The 18,141-nt window shown below is 47.1% G+C and overlaps 1 protein-coding gene across 1 annotated transcript; it reads left to right on the top strand.

Moving 5' to 3' along the window:
• Positions 1-152: 152 nt before the first annotated feature.
• LOC142212988 (jeltraxin-like) lies at positions 153-11,725 on the top strand. Its single transcript, XM_075281127.1, has 3 exons — positions 153-184; positions 280-334; positions 10,885-11,725. The coding sequence occupies exons 2-3, from the start codon at positions 280-282 to the stop codon at positions 11,496-11,498; spliced, it is 669 nt and encodes a 222-aa protein (XP_075137228.1). The 5' UTR covers positions 153-184; the 3' UTR covers positions 11,499-11,725.
• The last annotated feature ends 6,416 nt before the right edge of the window (positions 11,726-18,141 follow it).

Raw genomic sequence — 18,141 nt, 5'->3', positions numbered from 1 at the left:
GTATCACTCCTGTCTCTATAGGGTCTCACCATATTACTCTCTGTTTTTACTCTTGTGATGTTTTTGTAGAATCTTTATAGTTTTAGAATTCTATGAAATATTTACGATGGTAATATCTTGTAATACATTCTCTACATTTGGTTCGCAGACAGTTACGACAGATCATTGCTTGACTAAAGAAGAGGTAAGTTGTCCTGATTTTCTGATAAAACGATCTATATCTGTATATAGGATATCGATACGTTATTGAGATTGATTTGCTTTGGTTTGATTTTGTAGATGGAAGGTCTCACCATTTTCTTTTGCCTTCTGGCTGGATGTCATGTGGCAGGAGGTACGTTACTGATATCACTGATCTATACAGTATGTATACGGACTCTGTAACCTATAGATTGTATCTCTGAAAGTCACAAGGAAAATTTGGAAATGACCAAAGGAAATATCAGTCTATAGCTAATAAGTAGAGATGAGCGAACTAAAATGTCCGAGGTTCGAAATCCGATTCAAACAGCCGCACACTGTTCAGCAGTTCGAACGGATTTCGAACCCCATTATAGTCTATGGGGGGAAAATGCTCGTTTCAGGGGTAGGCAACATTCGATACAATTATACTTACCAAGTCCACGAGTGACGGTCGGGCTGGATTCTCCTTGACGTCTTCTCCCGGCGCAGCTTCCCCGTGGCGTCTTCCGGCTGGAATTCACTCTGCCTAGGCATTGGGGCCTAGGCACAGCCGACTGCGCATGCGAGGGCATGCCCGTGCATGCGCAGTCGGCTCTGCCTAGGCCGGATGCCTAGGCAGAGTGAATTCCACCCGGAAGAAGAGGCAGGGACGCAGCGTGGAGAAGACTTCAGAAAGGTAAGAGAAGAGCCAGCGTTGATTGGCAGAATGTATAGCATTCTGCCAATCAACGCTGGTTCTGCATCGAACCTTAAACTTCAAACAGCTAGTAGTGTTCGATCGAGTACAAGTATTTCGAATACCGTAGTATTCGATCGAACACTACTCGCTCATCTCTAGTAATAAGATTAACATCTATGGACAACTGGGCATCCATATTTTTTATCGCTATTCATTTGTATGTATTTTGGGCTAAAAACATTTTCTTATAAATTGTTTTTATTGAATTTTTCATGGAAAGACAAGTACAACGGGATATAACGCAGGGTCACATAAAACGTTGTTTAACCCCTTCCCGTCGTGGGCATTTTTCGATTTTCCTTCCAAACCCCATAACTTTTTTCAATTTTTCCGCTCTCAGAGCCATATGAGGTCTTCATGTTTGCGGGACAAATTTTTCTTCATGATGCCGCCATTAATTATCGTGTACAGTGTACTGGGAAGCTGGAAAAAAATTCAGAATGGGGTGGATTTGAAGAAAAAGCACATTTGCGCGACTTTCTTACGGGATTCGTTTTTATGGTATTCACTGTGCAGCCAAAATGACATGTCCCCTGTATTCTGTGTTTTGGTACAATATCTAGGATACAAAATTTATATGGATTTATTTACTTTTTAACCACTTAACAAAATCCCAAACTGTATTTAAATACATTTATATGTGTTCTAGGGAAAGGTGGGTTATTTAAATTTTTAATACTTTTTTTAATTTTTTAATTTTTTATTTTTTTTACTTGAACCCCAGGGGGTCTGATTACTAATGCATTGCAAAGAAAAATCATCATTTCTACATAGAGTAGCCTGCAAAAGAAAATCATTGCAGACAGACAAGGGAGCCTTCACAAGGCTGCCGACTGTCATGCCAATGTGACATCAGCCCCGGAGCTTGCTCTGGGTGACCACAATAACTGCAAAATGGCAGCGCCCACGCAATGCCAGGAAAATGGCGTCTCAATCAGTTTTGACCAAGGCACCAGAAGGCTTAATGCCCACAATTGGTGTGGACAAAGACCACTAGCATTAGCGTATGGTGTCTTCTGTATAAAACAGCAGACACCAGGTGGCTATGGCGGCCATCCAGCTCCCGAGCGGCCGCCATATTTAAGCACCCGGCATCTGCCGTACTAGTACTACGTCTCTTAGATCTCCTTCATTCCCAAACTCCTGGAACTCTTAGTTTATTTTTGTCTAATGCTCAATCTTTCGGCTAACTTTCTTCTTTAGTACCCCATACATTATAATTCCCCATCTCCCACCCACTGTCCCCAAGCCTTGATACTTCACACTAAGCAGCAGCAGGGTTTGGTAATCATTAGAGATGAGCGAACACTAAAATGTTCGAGGTTCGAAATTCGATTCGAACAGCCGCTCAATGTTCGTGTGTTCGAACGGGTTTCGAACCCCATTATAGTCTATGGGGAACATATACTCATTAAGGGGGAAACCCAAATCCGTGTCTGGAGGGTCACCAAGTCCACTATGACACCACAGGAAATGATGCCAACACCTCTGGAATGACACTGGGACAGCAGGGGAAGCATGTCTGGGGGGCATCTAACACACCAAAGACCCTCTATTACCCCAACATCACAGCCTAACAACTACACACTTTACACACTCAATACCACCTCTCTGACAGTAGGAAAACACCTTGAAACATGTGTATTTGGCACTTGCAGTGAGGAGAGCTTGTCACCAGCAGTGAGTTTGGCCCTTGTAGTAAGTTGAGGTTGGCACCAACAATTGTTTTGAAAATCAGGGTGGATTGAGCCTCTAACCAGCAGAGTTTGGGCAAATTCATGGTGGAGGGAGCCTCTAAAAACCCCAGTTTGGACCAATTCATGGTGGAGGGAGCCTCTAAAAACCCCAGTTTGGACCAATTCATGGTGGAGGGAGCCTCTAAAAAACCCAGTTTGGACCAATTCATGGTGGAGGGAGCCTCTAAACAGCCCAGTTTGGACCAATTCATGGTGGAGGGAGCCTCTAAACAGCCCAGTTTGGGCAAATTCATGGTGGAGGGAGCCTCTAACCAGCCCAGGTTGGGCAAATTCATGGTGGAGGGAGCCTCTAAAAACCCCCGTTTGGACCAATTCATGGTGGAGGGAGCCTCTAAACAGCCCAGTTTTGGCAAATTCATGGTGGAGGGAGCCTCTAACCAGCCCAGTTTGGACAAATTCATGGTGGAGGGAGCCTCTAAAAACCCCAGTTTGGGCAAATTCATGGTGGAGGGAGCCTCTAACCAGCAGAGTTGTGGGAAAGCAGGGTGGAGGGAGCCTCTAACCAGCAGAGTTGGTGGAAATCAGGGTGGAGGGAGCCTCTAACCAGCAGAGTTGGGGGAAATCATGTTGGAGGGAGCCTAGTATTAGCAGAATTGTGCAACGCTTATGGTGGATGAGTATGAGGATGCGGAGGAATTGGAGAGGTTGAGTACAGACATGGAGTTTCATGTTGGGGTGCTTTACACAGGTGGGCACAAAAATGAAGGCTCTATCCAGTGGTGGTTCATTTTTATCAAAGTGAGCCGGTCGGCACTCTCAGCTGACAGACGGGTGCGCTTGTCAGTGATGATGCCACCGGCTGCACTGAACACCCTCTCAGATAGGACGCTGGCGGCAGGACAGGACAGCACCTCCAAGGCATATAGGGCAAGTTCAAGCCACAGGTCCAACTTCGACACCCAATACGTGTAGGGCGCAGAGGGGTCGGAGAGGACAGGGCTGTGGTCGGAAAGGTATTCCCGCAACATGCGCCTATACTTCTCACGCCTGGTGACACTAGGACCCTCTGTGGCGGCACTTTGGCGAGGGGGTGCCATCAAGGTGTCCCAGACCTTAGACAGTGTGCCCCTCGTTTGTGTGGACCGGTGAGAACTTGGTCGCCTACTGGAGGAACTGTCCTCCCTGCCGCCAACGTCACATGCTGGAAACATCTCCATCATATTCTGCACCAATTGCCTGTGGCAAGCATTGATGCGATTGGCCCTCCCCTCTACCGGAATAAAAGACGAGATGTTGTTTTTATACCGGGGGTCAAGGATAGCAAAGATCCAGTACTGGTTGTCCTCCATGATTTTGACAATACGCTTGTCGGTTGTAAAGCACCCCAACATGAACTCAGCCATGTCTGCCACAGTGTTAGTTGGCATGACTCCTCTGGCCCCACCGGAAAGTTCAATCTCCATTTCCTCCTCATCCTCCATGTCTACCCATCCGCGCTGCAACAATGGGACGATTCGAAGTTGCCCGGAAGCCTCCTGTATCACCATCACATCATCGGACAACTCTTCTTCCTCCTCCTCCTCCTCCTCCTCCTCCTCCATTAAACGCAGTGAAGCGGACAGATGTGTGGACCTACTCTCCAGCTGTGACGGATCGGATGCTATCCCTAACTCCTCTGTGTGATCTGAGTTATCCCTGATGTCAATCAGGGATTCTCTCAGAACACACAAGAGCGGGATTGTAAGGCTCACCATCGCATCCTCAGAGCTCACCCTCCTTGTGGACTCCTCAAAGACCCGTAGGATGTCACAAAGGTCTCTCATCCATGGCCACTCATGGATGAGAAACTGAGGCAGCTGACTTTGTGGCACTCTAGGGTTTTGTAGCTGGTATTCCATCAAAGGTCTCTGCTGCTCAACCACTCTATTCAACATCTGAAACGTTGAGTTCCAGCGTGTGGGGACGTCGCACAAAAGCCGGTGTTGTGGCACATGCAGGCGTTGCTGGAGAGATTTTAAGCTAGCAGCGGCTACTGTCGACTTGCGAAAGTGGGCGCACATGCGCCGCACTTTCACCAGTAGCTCTGGAACATTGGGGTAGCTCTTTAGGAAACGTTGCACCACTAGGTTGAAGACGTGGGCCAGGCATGGAACATGTTGGAGTCCGGCAAGCTCCAGAGCTGCTACCAGGTTCCGGCCGTTATCACAAACGACCATGCCTGGGCCCAGGTGCAGCGGCTCAAACCATATTGCCGTCTCATCGAGGAGGGCATCCCTCACCTCGGAGGCAGTGTGCTGTCTGTCCCCCAAGCTGATCAGCTTCAGCACAGCCTGCTGACGTCTACCAACGCCAGTGCTGCAACGTTTCCAACTCGTAGCTGGGGTCAATCTAACAGCGGAGGAGGAGGCGGTGGCGGAGGAGGAGGCGGTGGCGGAGGAGGAGGCGGTAGAGGAGGAGGAGGAGGGGGGTGTTCTTCTCGTGTCCCTGCCAGGAATGTTAGGCGGGGAGACGAGGTACACCGGGCCAGTTTGGGAAGCAGTCCCAGCCTCAACTACATTCACCCAGTGTGCCGTCAGTGAAATGTAGCGTCCCTGTCCGCATGCACTTGTCCACGCGTCGGTGGTCAAGTGGACCTTTGTGCAAAGCGCGGAACTAAGGGCCCGCCTGATGTTGAGTGACACGTGCTGGTGCAAGGCGGGGACGGCACACCGGGAGAAGTAGTGACGGCTAGGGACGGCATAGCGAGGTGCCGCAGTTGCCATCAGGTCCAGGAAGGCGGGAGTTTCAACAAGCCGGAACGCCAACATCTCCTGGGCCAGCAGTTTAGCGATGTTGGCGTTCAAGGCTTGCGCGTGTGGGTGGTTAGCAGTGTATTTCTGCCGCCGCTCCAATGTCTGAGAGATGGTGGGTTGTTGTAAAGAAGCGCCTGATGGTGCCTTTGATGGTGCAGGAGAAGGAGATAAGACAGGAACAGGGGAGGATGAGGGAGAAGTCAACAAAGTGGCGGAGGCAGATGAAGTGGTGTCCTGGCTCGTCCTCTGGAGTGCATCGCCAGCACAGTCAGCAGTGGCAGTGGCAGAGGCAGAGGCAGTGGCAGAGGCAGTGGCAGTGGCGTGAACGGCAGGCGGCCTTTGTCCTGCCGTTGCTGCCTGCCACTGATTCCAGTGCTTGGATTCCAAATGACGGCGCATTGAAGTGGTGGACAGGTTGCTCTTCTCAGAGCCCCTAATCAATTTCGAGAGGCAAATTGTGCAGACAACACTATATCTGTCCGCGGCGCATTCCTTGAAAAAACTCCACACCTTCGAGAAACGTGCCCTCGAGGTGGGAGTTTTTCGGGGCTGGGTACGAACTGGAACATCTTGGGAGATTCCGGGTGTGGCCTGGCTTCGCCTAAGCTGCTGACCTCTGCCTCTGCCTCTAGCTACCCTTTTTGGTGCTGCACTTGCCTCAACATCCACACTACTTTCCCCGCTTGACATCCCCCCTGTCCAGGTCGGGTCAGTGTCCTCATCATCCACCACTTCCTCTTCCAACTCCTGTCTCATCTCCTCCTCCCGCACAATGCGCCGGTCAACTGGATGCCCTGACGGCAACTGCGTCACATCATCGTCGATGAGGGTGGGTTGCTGGTCATCCACCACCAAATCGAACAGAGATGGAGGAGACTCTAGTGTTTGAGCATCTGGACACAGATGCTCCTCTGTTAGGTTCGTGGAATCGTGACGTGGAGAGGCAGGTTGAGGGACAATGAAAGGAGCGGAGAACAGCTCTGGGGAGCAGGGACAGTTGGGGTTATTGTTCTGTGAAGCTTGGGAATTTTGGGAGGAAGGAGGACAAGACTGTTGGGTAATAGGAGGAGAGGAGGCAGAGTCTGACTGGCTGCTGGACAATGTGCTGTAAGCGTTCTCTGACAGCCATTGCAAGACCTGTTCCTGGTTCTCGGGCCTACTAAGGTTTGTACCCTGCAGTTTAGTTAATGTGGCAAGCAACCCTGGCACTGTGGAGTGGCGCAATGCTTGCTGCCCCACAGGAGTAGGCACGGGACGCCCTGTGGCTTCACTGCTACCTTGCTCCCCAGAACCATTCCCCCGACCTCGCCCACGGCCTCGTCCACGTCCCTTTCCGGGAGCCTTGCGCATTTTGAATTCCCAGTTAGAAATTGGCACTATATACCAGTAGCAAAAATTGTGGGTGCACGTAACCCCAATATATTCTTTGAATTCCCAGTCAGACAATGGCACTATATACCAGTAGCAAGAAATGAGGGTATTTATAACCCCAATATATTCTTTGAATTCCCAGTCAGACAATGGCACTGTATACCAGTAGTAAAAATTGTGGGTGCACGTAACCCCAATATATTCTTTGAATTACCAGTCAGAAACTGGCACTATATACCAGTAGCAAGAAATGAGGGTATTTATAACCCCAATATATTCTTTGAATTCCCAGTCAGACAATGGCACTATATGGCAGTAGCAAGAAATGAGGGTATTTGTAACCCCAATATATTCTTTGAATTCCCAGTCAGAAACTGGCACTGTATACCAGTAGTAAAAATTGTGGGTGCACGTAACCCCAATATATTCTTTGAATTCCCAGTCAGACAATGGCACTGTATACCAGTAGTAAAAATTGTGGGTGTATATAGCCCCAATTCTATTGCTAGGGGACTTGCAGGGTATTTCTGGGGTGAAGGTGGGGGGGCACACCGTTGGAACGGGTATCGGGGGTATATATCGGGTATACGGGAATACACTGACAGTGTATTCCATTCAGGATCCTGGGAAAGCTGGGTTGCGGCGATTGAGCCCGTCAGTGCCACGTTACACTGACAAGCTTCTCCCTGGAATTTAGCTCTTACAAGAGCTGTTGGTTGTCTTCTCCTTCCTATCCTAGCCTGTCCCTGCCTACCCAGAATCTAAGCCCTAGCTAGCTGGACGGAAACCTCCGTCCTCGGTGAATTGCAAGCTCAGAATGACGCGAACCTGGGCGGCGCTGTTCTTTTAAATTAGAGGTCACATGTTTTCGGCAGCCAATGGGTTTTGCCTACTTTTCTCAACGTCACCGGTGTCGTAGTTCCTGTCCCACCTACCCTGCGCTGTTATTGGAGCAAAAAAGGCGCCAGGGAAGGTGGGAGGGGAATCGAGTAATGGCGCACTTTACCACGCGGTGTTCGATTCGATTCGAACATGCCGAACAGCCTAATATCCGATCGAACATGAGTTCGATAGAACACTGTTCGCTCATCTCTAGTAATCATCTTTGCAGCCTGTGCCAAAGTTCCCATGTGTAGAGGCATCACAGGGATTACTGATCCCTGTTGCCACTTGTGCATAGGTCTTGGGGAAAGTGACACCCTCATCCGTGCTCATAATAAAAGAACTTGAAGGCAGGGGGTTAGGAGAGGCCACAGTCCGGCTTTAGACCACTGTCCACCAGTTGAGTATCCCTGGCCTAGACTCAAGAAAAGTATCATACAATAAGTCTCCTATTGTAAGGACCTATCAAACTGAGGTCACTTTGTTGCAAGGAGGACTCACATAATTGTGATACAAAATGTGCTCTGAGAACGTCAAAGGTATATTAACCCCTTCCAGCCACAGTCAAGGCTTATTTATTTTTCTGTTTTTCTATATAAACCAGCTTGCTGCACATTTTGTGTCCCTGTCTGACTGTTTGGGTCCGCACCACTGTTTCTACCAAGCTAACTTCCCCACTATAAATATTGTACACTCACCGGCCACTTTATTAGGTACACCTGTCCAACTGCTCGTTAACACTTAATTTCTAATCAGCCAATCACATGGCGGCAACTCAGTGCATTTAGGCATGTAGACATGGTCAAGACAATCTCCTGCAGTTCAAACCGAGCATCAGTATGGGGAAGAAAGGTGATTTGAGTGCCTTTGAACGTGGCATGGTTGTTGGTGCCAGAAGGGCTGGTCTGAGTATTTCAGAAACTGCTGATCTACTGGGATTTTCACGCACAACCATCTCTAGGGTTTACAGAGAATGGTCCGAAAAAGAAAAAACATCCAGTGAGCGGCAGTTCTGTGGGCGGAAATGCGTTGTTGATGCCAGAGGTCAGAGGAGAATGGCCAGACTGGTTCGAGCTGATAGAAAGGCAACAGTGACTCAAATAGCCACCCGTTACAACCAAGGTAGCCAGAAGAGCATCTCTGAACGCCGCACAGTACATCGAACTTTGAGGCAGATGGGCTACAGCAGCAGAAGACCACACCGGGTGCCACTCCTTTCAGCTAAGAACAGGAAACTGAGGCTACAATTTGCACAAGCTCATCGAAATTGGACAATTGAAGATTGGAAAAACGTTGCCTGGTCTGATGAGTCTCGATTTCTGCTGCAACATTCGGATGGTAGGGTCAGAATTTGGCGTCAACAACATGAAAGCATGGATCCATCCTGCCTTGTATCGGTAACGGTTCAGGCTGGTGGTGGTGGTGTCATGGTGTGGGGAATATTTTCTTGGCACTCTTTGGGCCCCTTGGTACCAATTGAGCATCGTTGCAATGCCAAAGCCTACCTGAGTATTGTTGCTGACCATGTCCATCCCTTTATGACCACAATGTACCCAACATCTGATGGCTACTTTCAGCAGGATAATGCAATGCCGTGTCATAAAGCTGGAATCATCTCAGACTGGTTTCTTGAACATGACAATGAGTTCACTGTACTCCAATGGCCTCCACAGTCACCAGATCTCAATCCAATAGAGGAGCATCTTTGGGATGTGGTGGAACGGGAGATTCGTATCATGGATGTGCAGCCGACAAATCTGCGGCAACTGTGTGATGCCATCATGTCAATATGGACCAAAATCTCTGAGGAATGCTTCCAGCACCTTGTTGTATCTATGCCACGAAGAATTGAGGCAGTTCTGAAGGCAAAAGGGGGTCCAACCCGTTACTAGCATGGTGTACCTAATAAAGTGGCCGGTGAGTGTATGTGACTATGACTGATATAGTAGTACTGTGACTATAAGATAAGATAATCCTTTAATATTCCCACAGTGGGAAAATTTCAGCATGTTAGAGCAGCATAGTAATACAGATACAGGATAATACACAGTAATATAATACAGACGTAGACACACATATGCTGAGAAGAGAAGATATACTAGGAGTCCATAGCAGCTAAGGAACAGAAGAAGAAAGAAGGAAGACTTCATAGTCATAATCTTTAGTTCTCTGTGCGGAGTGATCTTCGCTTGGTCTGATGTAGATTATACAGCCTGGTCGCTGTTGGAAGGAAGGACTTGCGATAGCTCCTTCTCACACTTGCGGTGAAGCAGACGGTCACTTACAGTGCTGCCAAGTCCCATCAAGGTCTCATACATGGGGTGGGATTTGTTCTCCCGCATGGAGGTAACCACAGACAGTATCCTTCTGTCACCCACCACCTGTACTGGGTCCAAGGGGCTCCCCAGGACAGAGCTGGCCCCCCTGATCAGCCTGCCAAGTCTATTTCTGTCCCTGGTTGATATACTGCTCCCCCAGCAGGCCACACCGAAAAAGGTGGCTGAAGCAACCACAGAGTTGAAAAAGGCCCTAAGAAGTGGCCCCTGGACTCTGAAGGCCCTCAGCCTCCTGAGCAGGTAGAGTCTGCTGTGGCCCTTTCTGTGCAGCGCCTCCAGGTGATCAGCCCAGTCTAGTTTATTGTTGAGGAGAACACCCAGGTACTTATAGGTCCTGACTATCTCAATACAAGTTCCTTGGATCTCCACCGGGGTCGGAGCACTCCTCCGTTTTCCAAAGTCCACCACCATCTCCTTGGTCTTCCCAGCATTAATCCTGAGCTGGTTCTGCTGGCACCATTCAACAAAGTCCCGGTTTAAGTCTCTGTATTCCCTATCATCGCCATCAGTGATAAGGCCTACTATAGCAGAGTCATCGGAGGACTTCTGTAAGTAACAGCTGGATGAGTTGTGCCTAAAGTCAGCAGTGTACAGTGTAAAGAGAAATGGGGCAAGAACTGAACCTTGTGGTGCCCCCGTACTACAGATCACAGTGTCAGACACACAGTCCTGGGCTCTCACATACTGAGTGCGGTTTGTCAGGTAGTCTAAGATCCACTTGGACAGGTGACGGTCCACACCACCACCATGACTGATATAGTAGTACTGTGACTAGCACGGATATAGTAGTACTGTGACTATGACTGATATAGTAGTAGTCTGTTACCGAAGATGATGTTAATGTTGGTTATTATTAATAATATCACATTATTTTTCTTCTTTAGCCAGTGAGAAAACCATCATGCTTTTTCCCGAGCAAACAGTCGCGAACTATGCCATTCTGAGTCCTACACCTAAAGTCCTAAAGCAGATCACTGTTTGTCTGCGCTCCTACTCCGACCTTACCCGAGAGCATGGCCTTCTGTCCATAGCAACACCAGACAAGGACAACGCTTTCCTCATTTACCCGATGCCCCCAAATAATATTTCTATCTCCATAAATAATGAAGATATTTACTTCAAAGTGGATCCTGAAGTTTTTGACTGGAAAAGCTCTTGTGTCACTTGGGACTCTGAGACTGGACTGCTCCAACTATGGATCAATGGCAAGAGATACCCGGGAAGAGTTACTAGGACCAGATGTCCCATCTCACCACAGATTAGCGTCATCCTTGGGCAGGATCAGGATAATTTTGGTGGTAAATTTGAAGTTTCCCAGTCCTTTGTAGGAGAAATATGTGATGTCAATATGTGGGATTACGTTCTGTCCGACGCACTTCTAAGGGCCTACTTCTCTAATGATAGTAATGACAATGGAAATATCTTTAACTGGGTAGATGAGAACTATACAGCCAAAGGGTCAATTCTTGTCTCGAAGAACCGATTCTATCCTAAGTGATGACTAGTGGTAATGTAAGGCCGTGTATATCACTTCTTCACCTGTAACCTTCTGATAGATCTATGCTACTGTAGGATTCGCCATATTCTTGTATAGCCATTGCTGCGGCTGACCTAGGGGCAAACATCCTTGTAAAATCATCTGTATTGTTCTCTCCATCTTATTGGAGAACAGAATCCCCAAGACAAGTGTCACTCTTTATGTATACAGTATATACACGCCATCTAATACCTTTACCCTGTGATTCCTTTACTCTATCCTTATGGTATAATAAATCCTGTATTACTGCATAGTCTCTGTTCTCTTGTCCTTTTTACGATATATTAAAAAATGTATATCCATATAATCTCCATATAGATAAACATAAACCCTATGCTCAGTTCCCCTGAGAAGTACGTGACCGCGTAGTACAATCGCGCAGTTCGGTACACAAAGATGGCGCCTGCGCATGCGCAGTAGCGCTTCGGCGGGAGTGCTACTGCACATGTGTGGGATTTCACTAAAACCCGTCGGAATGAAAGAAGATGGAGGCGGAAGATCGCAGGGGAAGGAGGACGGGTTACAAAGAAGAAAGGAGAAGAGGGCGTCAATGAAGGATGATGTGGACTAGTGCACGCACCGCCCACCGTGCACGGTAAGTATCATTTGCATATTCGTTTTTACGGTCAAACTTTATAACTGGGTGGATTTATTTAATTTATTGCCCCCCTCCAACTACCCCCACTGTTTAATGTCCCCCTCCAGCTGCTCCAGTTTCATGTCCCCTTTAGTTTCTGCCAGTTTAAACTGGGGCACTAGGAAAGGGACTACTGTGGGGCAGTTGGAAGGGGACATTATAATGTGGGGACATATAATGTACGGGTGACTGTAGGAGGATTATACTGTGTGGGGGCACATGAAAAATGAATGAAAATGGGCGGAGTCAATGTAAAAGTGGGTGGCGCTAAATTTGCCACGGCGCGCACATTGTGTCGCACATTTTGTCCCTCTTTCTGGCTTTCAAAATTTGGGAGGTATGGTGTAGGGTAAGGTTCTGGTCAGGGCACACACTGTTAGGGCGGTGACCCCGAATTAGGTCCTTTAAGGATTTATCAGTTCCCCCCCTTATTGCTTTACCTTAGGGAGAATATATTCACCTCCTCCAACACTGGTTACAGTACACAAATGCTCCCCTGCCTCCCTGTTTTTTGACTCGTTTTACCACTTTTGGGCTAGTGGATATCAAGAGACCTGTCTACTGAATCACGGTAAGACAATTGGCTTTTATTGTGATTAAGATCGCAGTGTCTTACTGTATTATTGTATATCACAATTTGGGTCTAATTCTGGTATTCCACTGGTTTGCCCTTGGTTTTTTGGAGAATTGTGATACTGATTGTTATGCAAGACCACTGTGTAAGCAATGCTATCGCCGATGCTACCCCTCTACCTCTTGTGTCACCCCCTCTACCTCATAGATTGTAAGCTCTTGCGAGCAGGGCCCTCAGTCCCATTGTGTGAAATGACTTTCTTTGTAATGTAGCTTTTTATCTGTATTTGAACCCTACAAATTGTACAGCGCAAACAAAATGAAAGCCTTCTCAGCTGAGAACTAACTAAACATAAATTGTTTCCTGACTATACAGGAGCCTGGCTGCCAGACTCTCATTCTGGTAACAACTGGTGGCACAGTACCTGGTTTGTAGGTTTTGTTTGGACAGGTCAGCTGTCAGTGTGGTGCCACACAACCTAATATCAGGCCTTGATTAGTCAGCTGACCTCCCTGATGTGAGTCTTTACCAAATACTCTTTAGTTGCCTGGCTGAAACATACCTGTCTTCCCAAACCACACCCTTCACTTTCTCACAGGTGTTATTAGTTTATTTTGTATTATTGTTGATTTATTATTATATTGTATTATCTATCCTTGATATATCCATTGCAGTCTTAGGCCTTACTATAACTCCTAGCCAGCAGGCCCGCTGCCTCGGCGTCATGTTTGACGCAGACCTTTCCTTCACCCCTCATATTGAATCACTTGCACGCTCATGTCACCTCCACCCCAAAAACATCTCCAGAATACACCCTTTCCTTACCAAAGATACACTAAAGACACTTATTGTCTCTCTGATTCATTCTCGCCTTGACTACTGTAACTCCTTACTAATCCGTCTTCCCCTCACTAAACTCTCCCCTCTACAATCTATTCTGAATGCAGCGGCCAGGCTCATCTATCAGGCTAGACGCTACAGCGATGCCTCCGGTCTGTGCCAGTCACTACACTGGCTGCCTATTCATTATAGAATACAATATAAAGTTATCACCCTCATCCACAAGGCTCTCCATAATGCCGCCCCTGCTACCTCTTGTGTCACCCCCTCTACCTCATAGAGTGTAAGCTCTTGCGAGCAGGGCCCTCAGTCCCATTGTGTGAAATGACTTTCTTTGTAATGTATCTTTCTGTCTGTATTTGAACCCTACAAATTGTACAGCGCTGCGGAATATGTTGGCGCTATATACATAAAATGGATTATTATTATTCTGCAGACTTGTTTAACACTTCACATTGACTATGACTACAATATAATTTCTTACAGTTTAGGATTTGGTTAAATCTGTGTAGACTGGAGAACACAAAATATTACCAAATTTTCACATAAAATAAAATATAAAAGGTTTTATAAGGGAAAATGGAATAAAACACTTCATACACCAGTTTTTATCCCTTGAGTGAATGAAGGGGAACATATCTCCAAATAAACTAGGCACATAACTGGCCCTCCGTGCATCAGAAATTCAGTTCTAGGCAACATACATAGCAACGCTATAGAGGCTGCAGAGGAGGTGGTCACTACCGGGCCCCGAACCCTGAGGAGGTCCCAAAGGTCCCCCTGACACATGCAATATACCAAAATGGGACAAGGTAGCTGGGGGCTCATTACAGATTTTGCACTGGGGCCCAGCAGATTTGTGTTACGCCTCTGCCACATGGGTTTGTGATACCATTTATGCCAGTTTCTGTCACCGGGCCCCTTTCCAATAGATGCCAGCCCAGGGAAGGTGACTAAAAAGTAAAAAAAAGCGCTTATACTCACCTCTCCTGGGCTCATCTTCCTCTCTGGGCTTCTTCTGGCTTGTGATTGGGCCTCAGCGGTAACATTGGACGTCCCACATGACCACTGAGGCCCAATGACAGGCCCCAGCAGTGATGTCTGTGGTGTGTTTACCTCTGTTACTAGGCAGAAGAGTACCAAGGAAAATGCTGAAGACAGCTGGACGGAGCGAGGATGCCCGGGAGAGGTGTGGCTAGGTGAGTTTAAGTGTTTGTTATTTTTAATTGCTTCTCCTGAGCCTCTACTTATTATACTCTGTATTCTGAGGTGACCCCACAGTATAATAATAGCACCCGCGCTAAGGAGGGGGAAGGGCACTGTGAGCATATAATACTGTGTGTGGGCCACAATGGAGCATATAATACTGTGTAGGAGCCACTGTGGAGCATATAATACTGTGTGGGCCACTGTGGAGCATATAATACTGTGTGGAGACCTCTGTGGAGTATATAATACTGTGTAGGTGCCACTGTGGGACATATAATACTGTGTGTGTAGCACTGTGGAGCATATTATACTGTGTGGTGACCACTGTGGAGCATATAATACTTTGTGGTGGTCACTGTAGAGCAGATTATACTGTTGTAGCATTGTTTACATACCAGGCGCTGTGCTCCTCACTCAGCGTACTCTTGATAACTGCAGTTGTGCCCTAACAATGCCCCATTTTTGGAAGTAGCATGTAGTTGCATTTAAGAAGTTGCAAAGCCAAGGTTTGTTTCTTTTTTTTACACCACACAACTGGTTTGGAAACTATAACAAATAGTTCTCTTCCTGTCTTCTGTAGCAGGATTAACCCCTTCATAAATACAATACTGCCTTTAATCTACTGTTTGATTAATTCCCTATGGCAAATTTATTTCCCCAGGACAGCTGTGCGGAGTTCTGGAAATTGTAAATAGCTTCCATACTGGGTTACCGGCGTGCATCAGGGTTAACACATAATTGTCTTCATATAATAATAATAATATTCATTATTATATATATATATTATCATGAAAGACAGAGAAAACATAGAAAACATAACTGAAGATATACTGTATATTATAGAAAAACATGTCATGCCATGCTATTCTACAGGTGTGTAAGCACTGGTTTGCAAATTTTTTTTCTACTTTTTTTGTTAGACCAGTTTGCATCCAGCGGATGGCGGTGTACCATTAGAAACAAGCCTATGGCACCGCTATCTTATATTAGCTAAAAGAAAAGCTGTTTTAGGCCGCAGCCCCATGTGGTGTAAATATTGCAGCAAAAACTGTGGTGTTTTACAGTCAGTGCAAATCCCATCCAGACATTGCAGAAAATTACACAAAACGGAAATGCTGTGATTTCCAAAAACATTGCGGTTTTGGAAATTGCATCATCATACCGTCCAACCATCCCGATTTCCATGGGACACTCACGCTTTTCTACCCCTGTCCTGCGCAGCTCCCTACATGTCCCGCTATGTCCCTTTAATGACTTACTGATCAATCATTCCTCCGATCACCGCCTGCTCTTATAACAGATAAGAGGCTGCGGTGATCGAAGGAACGCTGGACTATGGTTCAAGGACCTTGTGTGACATCACACAGTCACGTGACTAGGAGGGCGTGTCAGTGCCCCGTGCAGTAAGAGAGAAGAGAACTGTGTAAGGTACTGAGAAGGGAGGGGGAATCTGAGATGCAGGATGGAGAGAAGAGAGTGTGTGTGTGTGTCTGTGTGTGTGTCTGTGTGTCTGTCTGTCTGTGTGTTTGACATTATACTGGGGCAGAGATGGAGAGGGACATGAAACTGGGGGCAGATGAAAGGGGATATGAAACTGAGGGAGAAATGGAGGGTGGAGATGAAACCGGGGGCAGAGATGGAGGAGCGGACATGAAATGGAGCAGATAAAGGGCGCACTTAAACTGGAGGACAACTGGAGAGGGCATTAAACCGTGGGAGTAGCTGGAGGGAGACCTGTCTGCCTCTGGTTGCACCAAGTTTAATGTCACCCTCCCGCTACCCCTACGGTTTAATGTCTGCTTCTAGTTGTCCACCGTTTAATGTCCCACTTCATCTGCCATTTATTTATTGCCCCCTCCAACTACCCCCATTGCTAATGTCCCCTCCAGCTGCTCCAGTTTCATGTTTAAACTGGGGCACCAGGAGAGGGACTTAATACTGTGGGGCAGTTGGAAGGGGGACATTACAATGTGGAGACATATAATGTATGAGTGACTGTAGGAGGATTATACTGTGTGGGGGGGCACATGAAAAATGAAAGTGAATGGGCGGAGTCAACATAAAAGTGGGCAGGGCTAAATTTGCTGCATTGCGCTTAGTACGCCGCACATTTTGTCCCTCTTTCTGTTGTTCAAAAGTTGGGAGGTATGGCATCATGTCAGTTATACCTGTTCTGCTTTCTGAGCATGCGCAGACAAAACGGACAGTAATAACGAGCAGTATAATTGACGACCGTCTGTTACCATCTGTTAGCTATAGACATTATTATTAAAAAATAAGTGAAACATAACATTCAACCCAAAACTCATGCACCCTGCAGTATTATGTATATGTATGCTAAAATAACGGATAACAGATAATAAATATTCTTACTGGTTAAACAGCATAGACATAATGGGGCCGTATTTGTAAAAATTACTTTTCTAAGGCTGAGGCCTTTTGTTGCATGGTGCGCAGAGTTAGATGTTTGGTATCCCGACGTCATGTCATGTTTGTAGAGCCTCTAAGGTACTAAATAAGTGGATTCCCCAAAGGAGTGACCTCATTATGAAAACTGCCCCCCTCAAAGAACTTATCAGGGGGTATAATGAGTATTAGTATCCCAGACGTGACTGCACAGTGGATGGCGAAGGGCAGGTAACGGCCCCTATTTACTTACCGATCCTGGCAGGTGCCGGGATCGGTAAGTGACGCCACGGGCACCACAAACACTATTATTATACTTGGGGGGGGGGGGGGGGTCTTTTCAGACCCCCGAGTATAATGATCGGAGGCCCGGGAGAGGTACCTCTCCGTGCTCCAGACAGACTTTGACCTAGTTATGTGACGTACCTGACGTCACTTGACTGGGACCAGGTCATGTGACGTCCCAGCATCACTGAAGATGGCCGACACCACCGAGGACTGCAGCGGAGTCGGGGATAGGTAATACTGTGTACTGGGGCCATAATTAGGTGGTACAGGGTTCTTTTGAAACATATCCTACCAAACGGTCTAGATACACTCCGAACTCTTTACAAGGTTCCCCTCAGATTACTGTATGGGGAGTCTTTGTTGGAAGCAGTGACTAGAGACAACTCCAATCATGAACAATTAACCCCTAATGTCACCGCGGCATCTCAGATCTTACCTTCATATTCAGTCTCCCGTTCGATTAAGGATCAGATCTCTCATAGGGAGATCGCAGCAGCAGTCGGGAATATAAAATTGTATCTCCACCACAAAAAGTAGCTCCCTCATATGGCTACTGGGTGGTACTCCGCCAATAAATGCCAAGAATTAAATAGGAATTGGGGGTAAAGTGGGACAAGTAGCAAGAAATTGTGGAATAAGACTTAACATTT

The sequence above is a fragment of the Leptodactylus fuscus genome, chromosome 7, assembly GCF_031893055.1.
Source record: "Leptodactylus fuscus isolate aLepFus1 chromosome 7, aLepFus1.hap2, whole genome shotgun sequence".
Classification (NCBI taxonomy): Eukaryota; Metazoa; Chordata; class Amphibia; order Anura; family Leptodactylidae; genus Leptodactylus; species Leptodactylus fuscus.
This window is presented reverse-complemented; position numbering and strand designations above follow the sequence as displayed.

Bases quoted from the DNA above. Each gene is read 5' to 3' on its own strand.
- LOC142212988 (XM_075281127.1), top strand. From the start codon at position 280: ATGGAAGGTCTCACCATTTTCTTTTGCCTTCTGGCTGGATGTCATGTG. The intron at 335-10,884 runs GTACGTTACTGA...TTTCTTCTTTAG, and splicing joins TGGATGTCATGTGGCAGGAG to CCAGTGAGAAAACCATCATG.